At 45.5% G+C, this 25,000-nt stretch overlaps 1 protein-coding gene across 2 annotated transcripts in view; it reads right to left on the reverse strand.

Annotated features, from left to right (window-relative positions):
- Positions 1-2,392: 2,392 nt before the first annotated feature.
- The window catches only part of sh3tc2 (SH3 domain and tetratricopeptide repeats 2), a 23,172-nt gene continuing 564 nt past the window's right edge, over positions 2,393-25,000 (reverse strand). Inside the window, exons 2-22 of one of the 2 annotated variants that reach the window (XM_083652297.1) lie at positions 19,885-19,983; positions 18,765-18,902; positions 17,093-17,220; positions 16,762-16,867; positions 15,572-15,715; positions 14,402-14,603; positions 14,165-14,238; positions 13,395-13,590; positions 12,877-13,013; positions 11,477-11,527; positions 10,895-11,196; positions 10,589-10,783; positions 9,640-10,500; positions 9,212-9,432; positions 8,940-9,106; positions 8,563-8,740; positions 6,636-6,786; positions 5,537-5,659; positions 4,907-5,057; positions 4,150-4,346; positions 2,393-3,665 (exon numbers count right to left, since the gene is read on the reverse strand). In XM_083652297.1, coding sequence (XP_083508423.1) covers positions 2,664-3,665; positions 4,150-4,346; positions 4,907-5,057; positions 5,537-5,659; positions 6,636-6,786; positions 8,563-8,740; positions 8,940-9,106; positions 9,212-9,432; positions 9,640-10,500; positions 10,589-10,783; positions 10,895-11,196; positions 11,477-11,527; positions 12,877-13,013; positions 13,395-13,590; positions 14,165-14,238; positions 14,402-14,603; positions 15,572-15,715; positions 16,762-16,867; positions 17,093-17,220; positions 18,765-18,902; positions 19,885-19,983 — 4,823 coding nt within the window. In that variant the 3' untranslated portion in view covers positions 2,393-2,663. Of the gene's footprint in view, positions 3,666-4,149; positions 4,347-4,906; positions 5,058-5,536; positions 5,660-6,635; positions 6,787-8,562; positions 8,741-8,939; positions 9,107-9,211; positions 9,433-9,639; positions 10,501-10,588; positions 10,784-10,894; positions 11,197-11,476; positions 11,528-12,876; positions 13,014-13,394; positions 13,591-14,164; positions 14,239-14,401; positions 14,604-15,571; positions 15,716-16,761; positions 16,868-17,092; positions 17,221-18,764; positions 18,903-19,884; positions 19,984-25,000 lie in introns of those variants that run through there. The other variant, XM_083652298.1, reaches the window with a different exon arrangement.

Genomic DNA, 25,000 nt, shown 5'->3' on the forward strand with positions numbered 1-25,000 from the left:
CGACCTCTCGAAATTTCAGAGCACAGAGCAGCAGATCAGTAGCATGCTCGACACCGATGGCTGTTTTGATCTCGAGATGATGGACGATGAATTCATTGACCGCGTGTATTTATTTGAGCCGGTCTGGAATAACGTATGGTATGGATCACACAAGGAGTGGGACTGGAGGCTGACGAGCTGCTATAATGTGACGGACAGCAGAGACAGAGGTGAGCCAAGGTAAATAACGCCAGATCGTTCATTTTCTGTCATTGTATCTATGATATAATAACGATATGTGCCGCTGCATATCGACCTTTACAATCACACGAGCACAAAAAATAGTTTCTGACCCATCTCACCCAGCCAATCACCTGTTCCAACTGTTGCCCTCTGGACGGCGCTTCAGATCACTCCCCACCAAAACAACACGTTTCAAAAACAGTTTTTTCCCCACTGCCATCAGGTTTCTAAACTCCACTCACCCCTGACTCACTCACTCACTCACTGCATACCTCTCTGCATACCTCTCCAGCAATGTATATGTTGAATGTTCTGTATTTATGTTGTCATATGTCTGTCTATGTACTGTAATGTCTCATGCTGACACTATATTCATGTGCTAACAATTGCTGTACCGAAAGCAAATTCTGCCGACTTGTTGTGCAGTCCTTAATAAATGAATCTGAATCTGAATCTGATGTAAATAGAAGCATTACATATGCCCCGTTTTCGCCTGTTACGTGGACTCTACTCATGGCTCAATATCTTCCCAGGCGACCCAAATGTAACCAGAGTTATCTGGGTGAGTTTAACATCATATTCTAGGCTGGAAATAAGGTCCGGGTGTCTAAAAAAACCCGTGTCTTTCAGAACCTTGAAACATCTGGTGAACATGAGAAGCCTATGTAAAGGATTCCCAGCATTAACTAACGTTACGTCTATTAATACTCCAGCTGTCTTTCCCTAAACACCTCCTCCCTCCCAGCTGTGTCGTTGTTATAGAAGAATCACAGCCGTCCTTCATATCTCATAAGAAAGTGTATTTCATATTCATGGTCACACAACGTTTGGATTTGTCAGTCATCATCGGTCATTCTAGGTTTCGAGACGCCTTCATTCTGATTCTATAAACAACCACAAGGCATGGGAGGCGAGGGGCTTCTTCGTCTTCACCCTGTCTGATGCCAAAATAAGTTGTGCATTTTATTGATGTAGAGACTATTTATTTATTTATGGATCTTTCCCGATGCCATATTGTATATTGTTTGGCTGCGGAGTTTCTGGGTCAGCCTTGTGGTTTTCTGCCATCCATATTAATGAGCGCTTGCAGTCCCTGATAAGTAGTGCCAGCAGGAGTCAACGTGTTAAGCACATGTGCCTAAAGTTCATCTGAACGCAACCCTGCGTGAATACTTAAAAAGGAAGAACAAGTGGGACTTGTGGCCAAGTCAAATTCATGCCTGCGGGAGAACGCGAGAAGATGTTATGAATGCAAAACATGTATGCAAACATTCCCTCTTTTGGTCCGTTGCGTTACAACAAGTTAATCCTGATCCTTTTCTCTTTGTTTGGCCTGATGTGAACTCATCACTCATCCTTTCTCCACTTTGCCAGTTCCATTAAAATAGACTGGTCTGTTGCTCCACGCTATGCTCTGGTTCATATCAGAGTACTGTAATTCACTCAATGACATCTTCACATGATGTCTCTCCAGAAGTGGGTTAGGGTTGAAACTTAGGCAGCAGCATCATATGATATGGCTGACCTTTGACCTGTATGTAGTCTTTTAAAGCATACCTCGGGAAATTGCATTGACGTCCGTGGATGTCAACATTGTCAACCCCCAACCCTCAAATGTGACTCAGGATACTTTCCAGCCTGGATCTCGCTACCACTGCCAGACAGACGACATAAAACACTCTCTCTCTCTCTCCCTCCCTCTCTCTCTTGCACACACACCCACACACACACACACACACACACACACACACACACACACACACACACACACACACACACACACACACACACACACACACACACACACACACATGCACAAAAACACACACACACACACACACACACACACACAGACACACACACACGCACGCACACAACATCTGTTGCAGATGGCAGCAGCAGCTGATGTAAACTGAGGCATGCCGGTATCAGGGGCTGCCTTTCACTGCCCACCTCTGGCAGAACTGAGGTACAACACTATGTCATGTAAATAGCACAAACGCTGCATGATACCTCCCTCTGGTGGTTCTTTCTAGACATGGCATTATTTAAAAAATAAATGTAACTGTATGGATTGCTTCTTTTTCTCCCCTATTGCAATGGACAAAAACAGAAAGGAGTCAACAACAACCATTCCAAATGTTTTTTTAAGTCATATCTTGCACTGAGATACAAAAGAAATATATTTACAAAATATTACAAGTTCTATGTACTGTAATACGCAGAGAGGAGACTATAAAAAAAGGTGCATACTTCCAGGCTCTGGAAAACGACACATCGACAACAGTGTTGACGGTATCTACAATATATTGACATCAGTGACAATTATCTTTCCTACAATAAGTGCATGTTGTCATGGAACGTTACAGTTTTATGGTCATAGGAGGCGTGACCATATGAGGGACATGTCAATAAACGATGAACCAGCTGCCACCGGAGGGCTACGTGTAGATGTGGTCTAAGTCCATGTGTTCACTATCTGTATCAGCAGGGTCAGACGTATCTTTCTCGCTGTAGTAGCGAGTGTTTGTCACGTCAGCTTCACTGTCTATGTTTACCGTCTCCATTTGGTCACTATCAGACTGATTGTCCTCAAGGCTGTCGTCTCTGTGGATAGGATCTATTTGATGGAGATCTACATCTGTGTCGTCACGGGGGGCATTGCCATTTTCTTCTCGGCGAAGATCAGTCTCTGTGGCTGTATCGGTGACGTCACTCATGCTGCTATGAACAGGTATAGATACAGGTCGACCTGCCCCTCGCTGGTCGGCGTCAATGTCCAAGCGGACTTTAATCCCATGTATTCCCTCCGTCTGCTCCCGGTCGGTTTGCAAAGTCCCAGTGGAGTCGCTGGAGCCAGAGTCTGTGATCTGTTCCTTAGCCGTGTCAAAAGAGCCGGTCAGAAGACTGTCAGTGTATGAATGAAAGGAGGTGATTTCTGCTTCAGATCCATCCACACAAGGGCCTTCTGTTTCAGGAAGGCAACGATTATTTCCATCTGCTTCCCTGTTTGCATCTCCGATAAGTGTGTCTATGCACCCGGCCTCTGTGTCCGTAGGAATCCTAGAAGTTCCTGTAACTGAGTCCTCATCTTCACGCTGTGTCTCTCGTTTGTCCCTGGGACGAGACACGGCGAGACGGCTCTCTGTACATTCCACATGGGCCTCGGAGACCTTTTCCGTTGTTCGTCCCGACTCGGCGCCCGGGTCTCCCCTCTGGTGCTCCGTCCCGCCGGGGTCTCCCCTCTGCTCCTCTCCCGCCAGGAGCCTCCTCAGGCCCTGGGCTCTCTCTCTGTACGCTTGGCACAGCTCAGCGTCGGGCAAGTGGTGGCCATGGATCTCCGCCAGCTTCATGTACACCACGTACAGAGCCTCGGGGTTGGTGTGGTCCTCTACGGCAGCTGCCAGGGCCAAGTGGAAATAGCCCACTGCGTCAAAGGCATCCTGGTGAGAGAACACAGGACGCAAGGGGCGAAGATCTCGTTAAAATTCAGTCTGTATATTCTTTGCATTTAAAGATTTGATTCTGATCTTGTCCATTTGCTATTATAGGGACATAACATAACACCAAATATAGGCCTTTACAATTTGACTGTTGCAATTCGTTTCAAGATACTGACACTTTGTGCTTGTTTTAGAAAATTCCTTCAACAAGGGAAACTGCTTTGGGGGGGATGGAAATATTATCACAGAATTGTTTTACTTGGGGCGTCCGGCTAGTGCAGCATGGTCTGAGTGAAATGTTATGTGGTCTCTCCTGTTTCTAAATATATCTGAACCGTTTGGTTTGAACAAGTACAACTATTTTTTTAAGCATTTTACGGAATGTCTATGGGAAAATAAATGGCGGATGAAAATCTCCTGTACAGTGCTGAAGCAGGAAGTAGGCGGTCACTTTGCCTCTCTATGCATACGTGCATTGCAGTACCTTGAGCTTGTGCAGAGTGAGATTGCCCAGTCGGCTGTAGACCTTGGTGTAGTAGCGAGCCTCCATGGGATGCTCCAGGACAGGGGGGCAGAGAGACAGGCACTTGAGGTAGTAGTTCTCTGCCATCTCGTACTGCTGCAGGCGGTAGTAGACTGTGGCCAGCTGGTGGTACGCTGCCCTCTCGTTCACGCGCACACCTGAGGAGAAACAAGCATATACTCTCTGTAGACCGTCGGCTCATAAGTCATGCTATAAATAGGGAGGAATTATTATTACCACATGTGGGAACAAGATAGAGCTATGATTACATCCTGCTAACACGCCCTGCTTGAGATGGTGAAATGACATTCACATCAGAGCCGTGTATATAGAAGAGTCCCGACATCTCCATTCACTCTAATGGACCAGTTTTTTTACTCTCAAGAGTTCCAGGAAGTAAGGTCCTGGATTAAGCAGCACTGTCGAGTTGCAGCAAAATAGACAGTTTGTGTTGTACTCTGAAAGGCTTTTCCCCCCCTTGAATCAAATTGTACATTATCAGCTTTATTTTAGCATGCAAAAGTAGCGCGAGACCCATTCCTGGCTGTTCATTGGCTAATGAGTCTTGCATTTTGGTCGTCCGCTGACGCCACTCTCTGGACACTAGTTCAAATGTGGGCCCTGCATCTCCTCAGTACCTGTTTTATCTCCTCAGTACCTGTTTTATCTCCTCAGTACCTGTTTTATCTCCTCAGTACCTGTTTTATCTCCTCAGTACCTGTTTTATTGCCGATCTGAACAGCCAGCGTTGCGTACTGCAGAGCCTCCTCCTGCTCTCCCTGCTGCATCAGCAACTCTGTCAGTTTACTCAGCAGGCGGAACTCTGAATGGATGTCTTTGATGCTGCGCGCAAATGGCAGACTGCCATCCTAAAGCCAAAGTGAGATGAGAGGTGACATAATTATGAGCTAAATCACAATTTTGAAAAGAGAAAACGATGCATCATCTTGCAAAATGATTCATGGAAAATTCATGGAAAACAGCATCACCTCATTAATGCAATAACTATTGTAAGAGCTCGGAGATCCACAAAATACATCAAATGTAACAACAAGCACACATATATAGTATATAGTGTCGCTGTCAGGTGAAAACCAAAGTATCAACTTTTCAGGAGCAAAAAGCAGCCTTGATTTGACCTTGACCTTGTATTGGTTTGTGGCTAATTATTTGCGCTTGTTTTAGCCAATGGGGTTTGAAAAGGTTTTATAAGCCCCAGGATAGTAGAATTTCATAAACCCATAGAGGACCGTGTAATACTATTGAAATGAAAACACGAACATCACCAACATTGGCGTTACAAGGTTTGACAACAGTGACATCACATCCTGCTGTGTCTTCTTCTTACCCTGTAGAAGGGCAGGGAGGCCATTCGGTTCCTGTGGCCTTTGAAGAAAACGTCTCCTGCCTCCTCATAGATGCTCATGGCAAAGCGAGGGTCGTTCATCCTCAAGGCTGTCTTCACTGCTGCCTGTCAATCAAACAGGAGGGTCAACTCATTCAACCAATAACAAGGCTGTCTTCACTGCTGCCTGTCAATCAAACAGGAGGGTCAACTCATTCAACCAATAAGAAGGCTGTCTTCACTGCTGCCTGTCAATCAAAGAGGAGGATCAACTCATTCAACCAATAAGAAGGCTGTGTTCACTGCTGCCTGTCAATCAAGCAGGAGGCTCAACTCATTCAACCAATAACAAGGCTGTCTTCACTGCTGCCTGTCAATCAAAGAGGAGGGTCAACTCATTCAACCAATAACAAGGCTGTCTACACTGCTGCCTGTCAATAGAGAGCCAAAGTGGAACGGCCAAAATGAAACGGTTCAGCTATATTTAGAAGAGGGAGAGACCATAGAACATTTCACTCGGACCAAAACTTAAAAAAACAACATTGAAAAAATATTTTCTTTAAATCCGCATTTTTTTTAACGTTTTGGTCCGAACCATTTGCTTTGAACAAGTACAACTATTTTTATAAGCATTTTACGAAATGTCTATGGGAAAATAAATGGCGGATAAAAATATCTGGTACAGTGCTGCTGAAGCAGGAAGTGGCGTTCACTTTGCCTCTCTATCAAACAGGAGGATAAACTCATTCAACCAATAACAAATCAACATTGGAATGAGAAACAGATTTTTGTATTTTCATGTGAGTGTGGGATGCAATTCCCACATGAGTCGCCATGCATGGTAGCGTTAGATTGTCTTTGTTTATAGTAATACAAAGTAAATTAAGTGAAGGGGAATGCGACTGGGATCGGCAGATTACTGATGATGTGATTTTATAAGGCTCTAAGATAAGATAAGATCAGATATATCAGTTGTGCATAAAGATGTATCCGTTTTGTAGAAGAAACAAGCTCCTTCCCTCATGTAGCATATCACGACACATATCGAAACTCGTCCATAGCCTCTCTCCGACCCTCTCTCTCTCTCTCTCTCTCTCCTCACCTGTAGGTACATGTCAGCCAGCTCGTCCTCGTGGATCAGGTAATAGATTCGTCCCACCTGCAGCCAGGTCTCTGACTCCTCCTCTCTCTTGCCCAGGTCAATGGAAATCCTCAGGCTCTGCTTGGTGTAGTCCAGAGATTTACGAGATGACCTGCACCGCACAATCCACAGCTCATATACATATACATATACATATACATATACATATACATATACATATACAGTACATATACATATCTCATATACAGACCTGCACCACACAAGCCACAGTTGAACATGAACTGATTGGGATTCACTCATAAAAATATAGAAATATAAAAGGCAAACGTATGACTGAGAGCAGTGGTTCCCAACATTTATGACTCATGGCCCACTTGAAAATTTCAAAAATTAGGGATGCCCCGATTGAAAGATTCTGGGCCGATACTGATACCGATCATGTTTAAAATAACAATTTGGCCGACAGTTTTTTTTAAATTACCCCTTTTGTGACAGGGAAACAAGGAAAACTTCATTATACACAAATAACTGAAGTCAGTTTTAAAGTCTTTTACCAACCTACTCAAGGGAAGAATTTTTCAGGACTTATAGGTGTGCGAGTATGGTAGCCAGGTTGAAATGATGTGACCCAACTGATAAGGCTACGGCCACTGCAATCGATGAACGCCACCTTTTTTGCCGATAGGCCGACTGCAGTCAACAAGGCCAATATCAGCCGACACTGATATACGGCCGCAATATCGGTGCAACCCTATCAAAAAAATGTGCGGCCCACATCCGACCGTAAACGGTACGGAGGCCAAAATAATGCGTTCTCAGAACGCATTATTTGCTGTTCTGAAAAAATTGGATGTAGTCTATCATGCTGCCCTGCGGTTTGTAACTGATGCAAATTTCCGCACACATCATTGTAAATTACCGGTATATGAAATGGTTCAATGGACTTCTCTGAGTCTAAGGAGAAAAACCCACATGTTAATTTTTATTTTAAAAGCTTTATTAGGTAAGTTCTCTCTATATATTTCTAGTTTATTGACATATCGCCACAGCCGATTTAACACTCGGTCATCGGAGAAGATTATTCTCTTGGCCCCCAAAACCCAAACAGAGCTAGGTAAATCTTCCTTCTCCTTTCATGCATGCCTGGAATGAGTTACAAGATGTTTTAAACATGAAATCTTTACCCCCTCTGGACATGTTTAAAAACACTCTAAAATCTGTTCTTATAGAACAATGTCATTGCATGTGAAATGTGCGATTGTCAAGTTTCTTTTTAGCCCTTCTTTTTAGCCTTTAATCCTTGTAGTCTGTGTTTGCTTATTGTATTTCTGTCTGTATTCTGTGATGTTATTTGTCCCTGTTTGTATTCTTGTTTTGTGTTTTTTTTTTTTTACATGAAACCTTTTATTTTGCTGTCCATCTTGACCAGGACTCCCTGGCAGAAGAGATATTGTATCTCAATGGGACCTTCCTGGTTAAATAAAGGATAAATAAAATAAAAATAAAAAACACCTTTTATTTTATTTTAACGATAAAAGGAGCTGTCCATCAGCGCCACACACAAAAACTAAAAGTGAAAGACCATCTGCAATAGGCTAATTAACAAATAACTGATTAGAAATTAAATAACGGTATCATGCATTCTCATCCCTTATGTATTTATTTATTTATTTATTTATTTGTTTGTTTATTTATTTATTTATTTATTTATTTATTTATTTATTTATTTATTTATTTATTTATTTATTTATTTATTTATTGTAATGTTTGCAAATGGGTTGGCAGCCCACTTGCATGCCTTCGCAGCCCGCAAGTGGACTCCGGCCCACAGGTTGGAAAGGCTGAGAGATGAGAAGGGAAAGAAAGTGAGAAAATCAAGGGATGTGATAGATGAGAGGGAAGAGGAGAGAGAGAGAGAGAAACTCACTTCTCAGTGTTCAGTGAGAGGTAGAGGCTGCTGAGGATTTCCAGATACTCTCCCTCCAGTCTCTTGTCCTTCAGCTCCCTGGATACTGACACACAGTGCTCATAGTAGATGATGCTCTGGCCATACAACAGCATGTCTGCATATAACCGACTCAGCACCTTGGCCACAACCATCTGACCTATGGGACAGAGACAGAACAGAAAACAAATTCCAGTTAGTTCTTAAACGAAATGCACTATATATAGAATCAGAATTATACGAAGTAGAACACACTCATATTTAGTCAAACTAAACTCACATTGTTCCTTAAAATGTATTATACAGTGTGTGTTATTTAAAGTTGACTGTATGAGCAAGTATTGAATATGTTTACTTACTGTGCAAGTTTCTGGCATGTAATGCGATCAGTAGTCCCATCTCGTAACACGCCCTGACTTCCTGACTCCTCCCCCTGTCTTTGTAGCTCCGCCCCAGCCAAAGGTAGGTCTGGACGTGCTCCTCATCGGTGGGGCTCTCACAGAGCTCCAGAAAAAGGCGCAGGGATCTGTTAAAACACTTCACAATTACCATCAAAATACATTTTCGGGCAGTAGAGTTTCAGCATTCAAACACCTAAGGCAAAAGGTCTAGGAAAACACTGATATCTCACCTGGCGAGGAAGCGTTCTGCTACCCCAGATGCCCCCACATCCAGGGCCAGACAGCCCAGGTTGGCCAGTGCCAGCGCCTGGTTCCTCTGGTTGCCGCTCTCCCTGGAGATCCTCAGGGCACAGTGGAGGTGCCAGCCTGCCTCTGGGATGCGACCCTGCCGCCTCAGACACAAAGCCAACAGGTTGTGGATCACCCCCCGTTGAGTGGGACTGTCTGTGCCCTGGAGATGATGCACACACAGAGCCACAAGTTACGAGGGGATGGGGGGCGGGATTGTTCCAAATCCTGATAGTTTTATTGGTTGGAAATTCATATTTATAGGATTACTTTACTTTATAAGATACTCATTTTCCAGGAAGTACAGGTACATTTATCCAAGTGACTACCTGCCTTGTTCAAAGCTGAATAACATTGTCCATCACTGTACCTGTAGCGAGGTGAGCAGTGGCTGTAGAGTGTTCTGGGCTTTCTCAGCCTGGCCAGTCATCACCAGGAGCCACCCCAGCAGCACGGACGCCTCGAAGCCCTCCTCCTCGTTGATATAGCCCCCCGTCTCCACAGCCTGTTGGGCACAGCGCACTGCTTTCTCGTGAGCCCCATAGCGCTGGTAGACGGAGGCCAAGCCCAGACACAGGTCCCTCTGGGTCTTCATGTCCTCCCCCCGCTCGGCAATGGCCAGCGCCTGCTGAAGGTAGACCACAATCTGGGCGGGGAGCAGGGAGGTTCCCTCCTTCCAGCGTGGGTTCAGACGGACAGAGTTCCTAATGAACAGCTCCACCCTCTGGAAGGCATCGGGGAGCGAGTGGTCTTGCCTGGAGTCCAGGCTCAGAGAGGCCAGCGCCAGGTAAGGCATGTGTTTACGGTGATAGAGCCAGCTCAGGAGCCAGTTGAGGTCCAGAGGGACGATGGGGCGCCCCTCGGTGGCGGAGAGGGTCACTGAGAGAAACTGGAGCCGCTCGACAAAGGGAAGGGCGTCGTCCGGCTTCCTGCGGAGCAGGAAGAGGCTGGAGATGAGGTAGCACACCCGGGCCTCCAGGTGTTTGTCCCCCTCCACCACCGATCTCCTCAGGAGCAGCTGGAGCAGCTCCACCTCGTCCAGGGAGCTGAAGCTATGGCTGGAGAGGCAGAGGAGCAGGGCACTGGCCTTCCCCAGTGTCTGGGGCAGCTTGTCTGTCATGCGCTGCTTCAGGTAGACAGCAGTGAGGTTGGTGAAGAGAGCGATGAGGAGGGGCGTGTCGGAGAAACCGTCCACACAGACGCTCAGAGCCTCCTCGTAGTACACGCGTGCCTGAAGGGAAGGAGAGGTGAGTTAGAATACAGCTTGAACATCGTTCACACAACTTGTCATGTTCATGTTTTGAATATAAGACACAGACCTGGGAGAACTTATTCTTCCTGGCACAGAGTCTTCCCAGGAGGAAGCATGTCCGTCGATGTGCCCAGTGCATACCCATCCTCTTGGCCGCCTCTCTGACGTTCTCTAGGTGCCCTAGTAGCTCCTCCTCGCTCTTACCGCTGAAGGTCACCGACAGGAACGAATGCTGCAGGTCATACAGTGGCAAGAAGTCCTCCTAGAGATGAAGTCAACAAATTAATGGACGAATTAATGTAGCAATTTTTCTTCCAACTTACAGGGCTAAACATTTTTTTTTAAGATGTTGGACTGGCGGGAGTCTGCTGACCTGGAAGTGATCATGGTTGAGCAGGGTCAGCGTGGGGTCGTTGAGCTCAGACTCCTCCCCCTCCCAGCTGTTCTCCTCCAGGAAGAGGGGAGGGTCTTCCTGGAACTCGTCCAGCTCTCTGAAGGTGTCTTCTGGGGCGAAGGACAGGGGCTCTCCCTCGCGTGGCAGAGGGTTGTGGGATTGGTAGAAGGACAGACGAGAGGAGTAAGACAGAGAGGTGCGAGGGGACGAGTGGTGCGGCGGTGTCCCACCACTTTGCTCCGAGATGAAGCTTTGACGAGCGCTCGCAGGAACCTTATGTTCTGAGAGAAGACAGAAATATTCGCTTTTTTTGTTTGTTTGACCAAATAACTGCAAATGCTTGTTTTTTATTGCAATACAACACTGTAGTAGCCTATAGCAGAGCAGAGCAGAGTAGGGATGATACGACTAGATTGGTGCGTAGAGTAGGTTATAGCCTTTTAAGAAAATGCCTTCAGTGCATAAACACCTTTATTGATTCTGGAATTATCAAGCATATTATTGAGTGCATCTAGTTCATAAACAACACTGATTTCCTCACAATACATTGTAATGTATTACCAGTTTTTGGCTGGTTCCTGATGTACATGAAGTCAGACTCATCCAACCTGTCTGGAAATACACAACATAAATCAATCAGTGTTAATTCTCCAGTTGGAGGTGGAGACAGTCAGACACTAGACCCTCCCCCCCCCAGTAAATCTTTCCCAAACAGCAGCCCAGCAGTCAGTTTACCTAGCCTGTACACAGAGCTGATGTCAGAGAAGAGTCAGTCTGTTTACCTAGCCTGTACACAGAGCTGATGTCAGAGAAGAGTCAGTCTGTTTACCTAGCCTGTACACAGAGCTGATGTCAGAGGAGAAGAGTCAGTCTGTTTACCTAGCCTGTACACAGAGCTGATGTCAGAGGAGAAGAGTCAGTCAGTTTACCTAGCCTGTACACAGAGCTGATGTCAGAGAAGAGTCAGTCTGTTTACCTAGCCTGTACTCAGAGCTGATGTCAGAGGAGAAGAGTCAGTCTGTTTACCTAGCCTGTACACTGAGCTGATGTCAGAGGAGAATAGTCAGTCTGTTTACCTAGCCTGTACACAGAGCTGATGTCAGAGGAGAAGAGTCAGTCTGTTTACCTAGCCTGTACACAGAGCTGATGTCAGAGGAGAAGAGTCAGTCAGTTTACCTAGCCTGTACACAGAGGTGATGTCAGAGGAGAAGAGTCAGTCAGTTTACCTAGCCTGTACACAGAGCTGATGTCAGAGAAGAGTCAGTCTGTTTACCTAGCCTGTACTCAGAGCTGATGTCAGAGGAGAAGAGTCAGTCTGTTTACCTAGCCTGTACACTGAGCTGATGTCAGAGGAGAATAGTCAGTCTGTTTACCTAGCCTGTACACAGAGCTGATGTCAGAGAAGAGTCAATCTGTTTACCTAGCCTGTACACAGAGCTGATGTCAGAGAAGAGTCAGTCTGTTTACCTAGCCTGTACACAGAGCTGATGTCAGAGGAGAAGAGTCAGTTAGTTTACCTAGCCTGTACACAGAGCTGATGTCAGAGGAGAAGAGTCAGTCTGTTTACCTAGCCTGTACACAGAGCTGATGTCAGAGGAGAAGAGTCAGTCAGTTTACCTAGCCTGTACACAGAGGTGATGTCAGAGGAGAAGAGTCAGTCTGTTTACCTAGCCTGTACACAGAGCTGATGTCAGAGGAGAAGAGTCAGTCTGTTTACCTAGCCTGTACACACAGCTGATGTCAGAGGAGAAGAGTCAGTCAGTTTACCTAGCCTGTACACAGAGGTGATGTCTGAGGAGAAGAGTCAGTCTGTTTACCTAGCCTGTACACAGAGGTGATGTCAGAGAAGAGTCAGTCTGTTTACCTAGCCTGTACACAGAGCTGATGTCAGAGGAGAAGTGTCAGTCTGTTTACCTAGCCTGTACACAGAGCTGATGTCAGAGAAGAGTCAGTCTGTTTACCTAGCCTGTACACAGAGCTGATGTCAGAGGAGAAGAGTCTCTCCAGCAGGCTGCTGTCACTGGGCTCAGAGCTATAGGGGTTAAGCTGAGCCAGGGCGGTCCTCTCCTCCTCCGTCAGAAAGACCAATTGTCCGTCTCTGCCAGAGGGAGACAAAGGCAGCATTATCACTCCGGCTCTCCCCTCAGCCTCCTCGCCCGGCCCACCCTCTCGCCCGGCCCACCCTCTCCAGACTGCAGATACACTAAAATATACAGGATTTCACACGTATTAGTGAAAGTCCGCATACAACTTCCCCAGAAAAGACTATAGACTTTGGACTAGTTACTTGTTTTCATATTGTGTTCACGTATCTAATTCACTATGCCGTAGAGAAGGTCATTGAGATAGGAGTCATAACTACAATCTTTTGGATGACTAATTTGGATTTGATAAGATTTAAATAACTCAGAGCAATATCAGAGCAGTAAATTCAAGGCGTACGGCGTGCAGTCGCTAATCACGAAACAAAGCATCTTACAGGGGTTGGGTGTTGAGAGGCTTGACGTGGGCTTTGTGGACAAAGCCAATGTGTCCTGTGGCGGTGTGGGTTCCTATGAACATGTCCAGGCCTCGAACCAGCAGCCCCTGGATCTCCACGATGTCACCTTGACTCAGCTGGAGTTCTTCTCGCCCGACTGGACTGTAGTCCTCCACCGCCACACAGGAACCTGTCACTGCAGGGTTAGGTGAGGAGAATGAGGCTGGGACAAGCAAATGGCTGAGCAAGCCAGAACGTTTTAGGTCCATTTATCAGCAGAACTGTCAGACACTATAATAAATACACTAAACCACTAATAATACTGTATACCAATAACAGTCAAAAGTGTAGACACACCTGATGGAATGTACTATATTCTGTGTTTCATTATCTTAAAACCATTTTGACCTAAGGCTTATTATATGCTTAAATTGTTGAAATTTGTTTTACACAAATATAAATTAAGTTGATGCTTATGTATGAATTTCTTTCCAAAGCCTTTGCCTTTCCGTATACTGTAGGCGAAGGGCGGCAACGTTACAGAAAAAAATATTATAGTTTTAATTTGTTTAACACTTTTTTGGGCACTGCATATTTCAATTTGTATATGCATAGCTTTGATGTGCTCTTGCCTATTATTCTACAAATGTGGAAATTAGTAAGAAGTTCAAGAGTTCAAGTACCGTCTCGCTGTGTGGGTTCAGTATGTGTGAGTGAACCGGAAGTCTTGTGTGTGAAATATATGTGTTTTATGGAATATGGCTTTTTACCGATGGGATGCTCAAACAGTTCCTTTTCTGTCGGCGAGCAGCCAGCGAAGCCCGGGTACTTCCTCAGGAACCATCTGCCCAAACAGGAAGCACAGTTTAAACAGGGGGCAGGACAATGCCACGCCAGCTGATGGGCACAAACGGCCACGATCTGCGGCGGGGGCGTTTTGTCCACTCAGCCAAAAACGTCTCACCGGAGAACATCATGTGACCAGAAGAGAACGTCATGTGACTCACTGGTAGAAAGGGTACGGCAGCGGCTGCATGCCGTTGACGGGCACCAGGCCGTGGAGGCCCGTGGAGAGCAGGGTGCCCTCCCACATGGGCTCCTGCCCCGTGTCCTTCACCATCAGCAGGTCGTTCTTTTTGAACGACAACTCCTCTTCCTCATCCTCAGTCTGGTCGTTTCTGCTGAAAAGTGCCTTGGCAAAGAAGGAACCTGCATAGACACACACACACACACACACACACACACACACACACACACACACAAGGAAAGCACGTATGATACAAACATCATACAGTACATCAGTTGTTTTTGTGTTGTTAAAAGCTCTTAAGTTAAACTTCAGCAAAAATGGCTGCAGTGGCCTCATTCCGTCACTGGCGGATGATGGATGTTTTATATCCAACCCTATTAAGTTAATGTAATTCTAAGGGCTCTTTGCCAGCATTGCATTCCTATTATATGTTTCCCCGAAGTGTTTTGCCTCAGGGAAATGTTTAGGAGAAAGTAGTGATGCCTGCAACGCCCAGGCAGGGGAAAAATCTATACGCTTTCTTGAAGGCGAGTCGTACAGCACCACGCACTGTATAATAACTCTGCCTTAAAAGAACAGTGACTCAAGCATGAAAAGACTCACAGCAAAAGCTAATAGTCAGTGAAGTCTAGCTTCCCTCTTCAAAAATGGCCGGCATAATTCAATTGTCGAAATTCTTGGGAAGACAAAAGGGCTGTTGTGGTCATAAATAGCAATGTGGCATCGTTCAGCTGACTGGTAACTGAAGGTCTATTGTGGTTTGTAGATTTGCTGTATGCAATATGGCACATGAGCTCCTTCTGCTCAGGGTGGATGACTATAAGGTGTGGCGTCCATTCCGATTGGCTGTCCCAAGTAATGTGAGTCATATGGCTTTCATATCTTAAATCAGGGTCAGTGAGAAATTAATTATCAGTAATGGGATTACTCAAAAAGTTGCAACTGCAATCTGTTAGTTACTGTATGATCACAGTGGTCGGATTAAGTATACTTTTGAAATTGACTTGTTGGATTATTCCGAAATGTGAGGAATGTGGGGAAAAATAGGCGACAGTTTAATTTTGAGAAGATATTGAAAATAAGAATGCAATTGTAGGCATCTTGAAATAATCAGTGTACAGTACAGTTACAGCATAGCACTACTGACCCTCCTGAAGCAGTAGTCCCAGGTAGAGGGTGGCTAGATGTTCCTCGTCCACCGTCACATTGATCTCCAAGTCACTGAGCAGCTCCGGGTCCAGCCAGAAGGACTGGTCACACAAGAAGTTCTCCAAGCACCGAGCCACATAACCTAAGACAGAGAACATGCATCACTGTTTGGGCTGGAAACAATACCATACCAATACTAATAAAACTGCTAATACTAACAACAGTATTACTAGTAGTAATACTAATACCACTATTAGCATCACTGCTACTAATAATGATAATGATAATCATAATGCAATTACTAAATGTATAAATTGAAATAAATCTGGTAAATTATGACACTAGAATAGCCTGGTAAACCAGCCGGTCAGTTGTGTTTGTGAGGTTCAATGTTGGGCAAGTTACTGAAAATGAGTTGCAGTTACTAGTTACTTCTCTCAAAATTAAATTAAATTTCCAAATTACTGCATAATGAAAGTAATTAGTTACTAGTATAGGGAAAGTAACTTTTGTGTTACTTTTTTATTTTTTTGCTTCAATTATCTTATTAATGCACACACACATAGCCTATAATTCTTGTGTTACTGTGGCACAGTGTGGGACAGTAGTTGGGCAAGTTACTGAAAATGTGTAATTAGTTATAGGTACTAGTTACTTCTCTCAGAAAGTAATTAGATTACTAGTTACCACAAAAAGTAGTGGCAGTAAGTAATGTGTTACTTACTAAGTAGTTACTGTACTCCCAACACTGGTGATGTTATAGTCTGAAACAGGTTTTCAAAGGCTGAGACTGTGGGCTTCCACCCAGAGCAAGCTTGGAGAAATGCTCCCCCCTCGCTCAATTCCTGGATGCCTATGTGGTCATGATTATGTTATTTGATCCCATAGACACCCGACAATTGAGTTAAGTTATTTGTTTCTGACTGGTAAAGTGGGGAAAACTGTCAAAATTCACCACTACTGTATTTCTGATCTATGTCTTTAACCAAATCACACACATTTAGGCTATTCTTTGTGATCTCCTTTTGGTAACTAATGTAATATATTTTCACTTCCATTCAGAGCCTCCCCTGAAACTGCTTGGAGCCCCCACTGGGCAGGCCCGCCTCCCACTTGGAAAACCTCTCGTCTAAAACATCTGAAATGCTCCCAGTCAGTCCTACCTAAAGCCAGGTAAGTCAGTCCTACCTAAAGCCAGGTAAGTGGAAAACTTCCAGATCTCCTCCACAGTCTTGAAGGTCAGGACAAAGCTGTCCTTCTCGGCGTGGACAGACACCAGACGGGCGGACAGGTCCTGCAGATGCAAAGTGCTTTAGGCTCATGTTTCTCTTGCACGTGTTCCAGGGCCAGCACATAGCCATCTCCATAAAGTGCACAATAGATAAGGTATTATATTGCATTGTATTGACTCATGATGTATACAATTAGATTGTACTATTATGCTATCTTGTTGCACTGTATTGTGTTATTATATCAGACGGTTTGAATAGTCTGTGTTCTGGTGGTGACTATCACTGACTTTAAAGAGCTGGATGACATCCTGGCTGTTGCTCTCCACCACTCTGAGTCGAGTGCGCAGCGCCTCCTGTAGGGCGCGGTCAGGAACTGCACTGGACCGCCTCCGCCCAGTGAACACCAGCACAATTTCTACACAAAAGACAGAATTCATGTTATTATGAATCACACTTAAAGGATACATTCACCCAAAAATGAAAATTAAGTCATTATCTATTCACCCTCATCCCCCATGCTGGTGGAAGGTTGGGTGACGTTTTTCAGTCCACAAAACATTCATTTTCCAGGGAGTCTCCAGAAGCCCCGAGATGCCAAGTTCATTTGAAAAGACGTAATTTACACACTACACTGTAGCTGTGTAAAGTGAAAGTGAAAACGGGACTTTCAGCTCACGGCTACAGTGACAATTTCAATTAACACATTGAGTGCCAAGGACGTCTGTACAGAAACCGCACCATGCCACCACATCAGAAAACACCAGCCAGAGTCAGTGAATGTGCTCGAAATTAGAGTGCAAAAGGTATTCATAAAAGTGACTATATCTTGGAAAGTAAAAAAAAACGACAGAAAACCCTTGAAAGTGCACTTTTTTGAGAGGCTGTCATTTCATAATGGAACTGTCTAGAAACAAAATTTCTTCTTTGGAAGAAGCAGGAGTGTTCAATGTTTCATTAAAGTCCAGCCCCGTTAATATAGCCATAACAGAAAAAATTCTATAGCTGTTTTCAACTGAATGGAAGTGAATCTGGCACAGGCTGCAGACAATTTTACTGAAGCGCTGTGGCACTCAATGTGTTAAGAACAGGGTGTAAAAATTACATCTTTTCAAGTCAACTTGGCATCTCTGGGCTTCTGGAGACTTGGCCAGAGGAGCAGTATGTAGGCATTTTATGCTGTAGCTTTTGTTTCCCTGGAAAACTCAACAAATGTTTTGTGCACTAAAAGACTTCACCTGACCTTCCACCGGCATGGGGCTGAGTAATGACTGAATTTAAATTTTTGGGTGTACTTATCCTTTAAATGAGATTAATGTCCAGTTCAAGGCAAGCAAATCATGCCTAAAAGTCAAGCTTAGTGAAGGAGATGACTCATTGAGTTCATTGACAAAATGAGCTAAAGACACAACGAGGGAATTATAAACCAGTTTTATAATCCTTGAGTTTTTTCAAGGCACCCGCACAAATGAGTCACTGCTTTCTATTTTTTCTGCATTTGACCTGTACTTTTATCACATTGCCTCTATCACTGTGCAAATAAACTAAAACTAAAAACAAATACCGAAATTAACCTGCGGGTAGCGGCAAGGAGAGACCCAACTTCCTCCAGTTCATTAGAGGGAGCTCATATTTCAGCGAGATGCTTTGTGTGCACAATGTTAAGTCCCCAGAGTTGTGATAGTGCTATTAGGCCTCTGACTGGACTCCAGGAGCCCCATTTAAATCCATTTGACAGGAAGAACCTGGGGCAAAGTGATGGGTGGAGCTAAACTGCTGAATGAGTAAAGCATTAATATATGATGGGGAACATGCACATACAGATAATATGTAGATGCACTGGAAATGTTATACAGCACATGAAATATAACTCGTTTAGAGTAGCTGATATAATAACTAGTATGGCAATAGAGATATACCAAATGTCAAACAAATGGACTATGGGCAAAAAAAAAAAAGTACCTGAGGAGAATTTCTCTCCCACTCCCAGTGACACGGTACTTCCTCTGACGAAGGCGTCTTTCCTCTTCCAGTAGCTGTCTGGCTCCACACCTCCTTCCCCTGACTCCACCCGGGCACCCTCCTCCTCCTCACCTAAACCTATAGCAACAATGGGTCAAGTTTAGTGCATCGTTTGGTCTTATTGTCGGCCCAAAGCAGAGAGAACAGAGCTTAATATCCTTATGGACACTGAGGTGGAAGAGCCTGTCCTGTGCTTTGTATAAGCCAGTGTTTCCAAAACAGCAAACTATATAACGCCATTGTTTTATGAAGACATGGCGGTTGTGTGATAAATGGAAACAGTTTTAGCAAAAGTCCCAGATTGTCTTGCGGGATAAAACTGGAAATGTTACCAGATGACACAAGATGACAATCTCTGTTTTGCCTTTCCAGAATAAATATAATACTCTTTGCTCTGTGTTTTAGTCCTATGGGAGAGGCTGCATGTCAACTTGAGAGCATATTTAGTTTGTACATGTGCTTTACATTTCCTTCTGTACATAAACAGGATCTTTATTTTTTTTACACCTATAAATATCAACCAGATGGTTGCACATAATAGCCTGCTATTGAGTGGCGGCGGGCTTTCCCTGGGTCTACGCCATTGTGCAGGGAGGATGTCCCGAACACTTCCTCAATTTGTGACCAGTGGCATCGTGGCTCCCTTTCAAATCCAACTAGTCTCATGATGTCTTTTGGGCTCCAAACTAAGAAAAGATGCCAATCGACAGAGACATGCTACAGCCCCTCCCTCATTACCACCACTGAGGTGCCCTTGAGCAAGGCCCTTAACCCCAACTGCTCCAGTGGAGCTGCTCAGTGGCCAGCAGATCAGACTGTGGTTGTACTGGGCAGCTTCCAGGTGTGACTGTGTGTGTGAATGTGAACAGGGCGCTCCGGAAAAAGAGAGCATTGCTCTCAGTGAGACTTCCCCTGTATAAATAAAAGTAAAAAAAAAAAAAAAAACATATTAAATAAGTGCCTCTGATTCGTTTTTAATAATAACTCTATAATAAGTAGCTCTGAAAGCAGAAGTATAGGAAAACATACTGTAATGGCAAACAGACAAATAGTACTCTACCTTGAGTCATGGTGTCATTTCCTGAGAAGTGCTCATTGGCTCCCCCTAGGGCATACGGCGGCTCCCTCCAGAGAGCATCCAGCTCAGCGGGAGAGATGTCTGTAAAGAGGGGAAGCAGATGTCTCTCTTGCACAACTCCTGGACAAAAACACAGTCTCGCTACGCCTCTTTATACTCCATCAGTACTTCAAAGAAAAATGATGTTTTCAGACAGTACAAGGAAGAAACCAATGCATCTTAATAAAGAGACAAACAAACGGTTACTGGGATGCGGTGGAGTCAGTTAAGGTCACTGGGTCAAACAGGGGAGTACAGCAGTTTCTATTGGAGACCCCCTAAGACAGAGCCGTATGGTTAGTGTGTCAACAAGGTTAACAAACAGGGTGTGGGTGGGACACACACACAGGGGACCCCACAAAGGTCCAGCACAGACACACACACAGCTGCACTGACATCAGCCAAACAGCCGCCTCCAGGATCACTCTGCCCTGCCCAGCTAACCGCTAACTAGCACGTAGCATGTCAACATGGTGACATACTGTCAGACGTACAGTCAGACAGACACCAGCACAGTAAGGAATGCATGTCGGTTAATGCAACTATGAAGGTGCAATTAGAACACTATTCTTTCTTTCTCAGCAAACCATGCTTTGTCAGTACAGAAACACAACAGAACAAAGGAGGACAATGCGACAATTATGAGGCGCATAACTCAAAACAACACAATTCTGAAGAAGACAAACAGCCTATTCTTTCCCATATAGTGCAGTGCCCACAACATACAGCACAGTTAGCGCCGCCAACAGGACGATCTAGACGCCGCACACACAAGCACAGTCAGGCTGCTACAGCATGTCAGAAACACACCCGTCGTTACCTTCTTGGCTAAGTGTGTTACCCATGTCGTATAAAGACCTGTCTGTCTATAAGTGAACGTCCTTGTCACGCCAGCGTGTGGCAGCACAGAGCGCGGGGCTGCGTGATGGGACCCACCTGTGAAGGAGGAGAGGCAGACTTTGATGAAGGATCCACAGCAGCAGGAGCAGCTGAGCAGCGGTCTGCAGCAACAATACGCCATGTGGCCCAGGATGCCAGAGAGCAGTGCCATCCCATCAGCTCGCTCGCTCTCTCTCTCTCTCTCTCCTCTCTGCCTCTTTAACTGCTCTCTCTCTCTTCCTCTCTGCTCCAATGGACAAACCCTGCTTCCCTTCTGTATTCCCTTTCCTGCCCTGCTCTCTCTCTCCCTCTCTCTCTCCCTCTCCCTCTCCCTCTCTCTCTCTCTCTCCCTCTCTCTCTCCCTCTCTCTCTCTCTTCCCAGCAGTCTACGTATGTGTCTCTCTTCCCTCCCTGTGCAAAAGCCTTATCTGTCTCGTCCTCTCCTTGTTCTGTCTCTGGCCGTCCCCATCACCCACCAGCCTCCCCCCCCCCCTCCTCCCTCTCTCTCATCAGTAGCTGCCCTGTCTGTGAATGCACAAAGCACTCTCTGCCAGTGGTATGAGTGCGTAGGGTGGGGGGGGGGGGGGGTCAGGCCTCAGTGAGAGTTCCCTCTATGGGTCAGTGAAAATATGCATAGCATGTGTGTCACAAAGACAACAATGTGTTTGTGCATGTGTGTCGAGAGGGGGACGGTCACTGTGTGTGTGTGCGTGCGTGTGTGTGTGTGTGTGTGTGTGTGTGTGTGTGTGTGTGTGCGCGCGCACGCGTTAGCTGCTGAGACAATGTATTGCTGATCCGCTGTAAAGCAATGCCACATAGGGACAGGCTGCAAGGTCGCACGGCAAAGCGAGTAGGTTGCCTGCTGGCGTATCAGATCAGGCCTCTGCTTACTCACAGCACACCACACAGTTCTACACCACACAGTTCTACACCACACAGTTCTACACCACACAGTTCTACACCACACAGTTCCACACCGCACAGTTCTACACACTGGAAGGATAACAAGCAGCTGAAATGAGATCGGCGCACTATAGGACAACATCACCCCACTCTGTGAGGTCACCATGGAGAAAACTCTAGGCTAAAGGTCTGGGATTGGACGGTGGGGCCTCTGTGGACCTTCTGATTGGTCAAGAGATGATAAGGATATTGACGAAATAATGTTTGTAGTTTAATGAAGTGGGCTGTCGTTCTTTTCATGGGTGGGCCTGTAATAAGTGTCATTGTATATGAACCATAATGCTTGAGAAGGAAATGCAATGCAACAATGACCCTTTCAGGGTAGCCATTTTTCACTACTAGTTTTTATGACATAAAAGAATCACACCCAGGTGTTGAAGTAAGAGGTGCAGGTATGCAGGTCTGACCCTTCTCCTCCACCACCCCCCCCCCCCCCCTCTCTCTCTGGCACTGTGTGTGTGTGAGTGTTTCGAGCCACTCTCTCCATAGTGTGCCAAGTGCCAAAGTCTCACCGATGAGGATGTGAATTCTCCATTCATTTCCAGATGTTTCTTAAGCTGTGTGCACCTATGCATGTGTGTGTGTGTGCGTGCGTGCGTGTTTCACCGGTTTTGAACCACTATCGACCTCGAGACGAGACGCTCTCTCCCTCTCTCTCTCTACTCTCTGAGACACAGAGACCTATGTCAACCAGGGAGCTGGGGGAGGGGCCTATAGGCTGCAGATCTCGTGCACCTACCGACATCCCGTCCAGATCTCGTCCAGATCTCGTCCACATCCCGTGCCAGAATGGGCGGACACACATGTCACTTACAGAAGCGGCCTCTCACAGAGTTGGCATGCAGCCTCTCCTCTCTCTCCCCAGAGGCTTTCATAGTCCACTTCACTGGCTGATTCCAACTCTGCTTAGGTGTGCTCCATCAGTAGCCTCGGCGATGGCCGTATAATCACTATTCCCAAATATTGCGTCGTTTCCAATAGCGAGCCCTTATTCACCCAAGCCTGTAATTTCTGTCTTTTCCATTGAAAATGGTCATTGTTGTTCTTCCGCTTCGCAGTGGGGAAACAGCGCCATCTCTGTTGTGTCTATGGGTGGAAAACCCGTAATTACACATCCAGAAGAATAGAAAATACAGGCTCTGGCATGATTACAATGGCTCGGTATTGGAAAAAGACCCAATATTTGGGAACACCGATTAGCCGGAACTTCAGAAAACCTTGTGTGGGAGGTAGGTACTGTTTTATTGTGATTGCTAATGTTTATGTAGCGTACGGCCATTTTAGTGGAGCCTGCAACGCCCTATGGGGGTGCTCCTTCGAGACTCAGAATGAAGAATGAAGACTGAGTCTCGCATCGTTACTAGCTACTCCATCAATAGCTAACGAATGGAGCTATCCGTGGTGATGAACCAATTAACTCATTTTGACCACTAATTAACCATTTTGTCGGCCCTAATTACGAATTAAATTAATTAATATTAATTCAATTCATTAATTAATATTAATTAAAAAAATCCCGCCCTGTCACCGTCTGCTCGGGACCCCTGCCGCTACACGTGCCAAATATGAACGCTGTCAGGCCGACAGTGTCCGAGGAAAATGAAACAGAGATACATACGTAGGTTTGCTCATTTATGTGTAAGATGTGCTACAGTATGTGCCACAGGAGGCTACTGCTATCTTGTTGCTGCCTCACTGAGAGGAATTGTTTGGAAAAGTTAGCCTCGTAAATACTCTCGTTTCTCGACAGGCAAACTAGCTGCTTTTAGAAACAGCAGTTTGTCTTATGATGTGCCTGTTAGCTTCAGCTCAGCTTCATGACATTTGAGAAGGAACAGGCCGTAATGGCTGCTGCTGCCGTGCTACTAATGACGGCTGCCAGACAGTGCATGTCATCATTGATCACAGAAGACGCGTTAAAACACAAGCAGCACAACAACATCTCTCTTCTCTCTCTGTGTGCTGCTGGTTCCCCTGCTATGGCACACTGTAAACAAAGGGGGCGACGTCCTCGCCTGTTCATCTTGTTTATGTGGCGGCTGAACGCTCCTGATTGAATCTGTGTGTGAGTCTTGTGAGGCAGAGAGCCATAAACAGGCTAAAGCTGTGTCAGCTTCTATCCTGGCACTCTGAGTGTAGTAGAGGCTCCTTTCTGTGTAGAGGCTCCTCTCTGTGTCTCACAGTGCGACACATTCTGTCTAATCTAATAAACCCCAGGCTGATGTGTCTGCTCACAAGAGCTAGCCCTCTGTTAGCACCCAAAGCTGCACAAATGGCAACAGCAGTCTCTCATGTCATCGAAGGCACTGTGATTAAATCCATGTTGAAACACTGGCTGATTGTAAACATGACGTACAACAATGAAATAGGATGCAAAAAAAACATCTATTACATAAGAATAAAATCAAAATAAAATTGAAAGAAGAAAAAGAAAACATGCTGACTACATCACAATCTACAGTCACAATCCACCACTAAGAGAAACGCCTTGAGTGGATCTAGCTATTGTCTCCTCACAGCTATAGTGTCAAAACTGCTCCTCTTCTAAATAACTCGCCGTGCACTGCTTTGCTAGACCTTCATATAACAATAGATATGATTAAAGGCACTTTAGGTCACAGACATCGAGGGGCAGAGGGGTTTGAGGAGACCAACAACAACCACACCACACACACCACACCACACCACACCACACCACACCACACCACACCACACCACACCACACCACTGATGGTCTCACTCTCACCCTACAAAGAGCTTGAAACCAGACTGTGCATCGTGACACTCAGCAGTCCATGACAATAACACTCCCAACACGGCACGCTAACGAGAAACATATGGTGCCTACACAATCTGCTTGTGTTCATTACGAGCGGGGTGGTTTGAGGTGTGTGTGTGTGTGTGTGTGTGTGTGTGTGTGTGTGTGTGTGTGTCTCTCTCTCTCTCTGTAGATTGGGGATACACACAGTGTGGGAGTTAGATGGGAGTGTGTAGTGAAGAGTAATATGAGAGAGGGGTCTTGGGCTCTAAGTTTAGACTAGCCCCCCTGTTACCTCCCTCACATGCCTGTGTGTCTGGTACAGAGCCCGCTGCTGCCTGCCTGCAGGGACATTCCCACACTGCTGCACGCAGGCAGGCAGGCAGGCAGGCAGGCATAATATACAGTACGATTTAGTGTCCGTGCACTCTGGATTCATCCATTCCATGCTGTGATATT

The sequence above is a fragment of the Poromitra crassiceps genome (assembly GCF_964638095.1).
Source record: "Poromitra crassiceps genome assembly, chromosome: 15".
Classification (NCBI taxonomy): Eukaryota; Metazoa; Chordata; class Actinopteri; order Beryciformes; family Melamphaidae; genus Poromitra; species Poromitra crassiceps.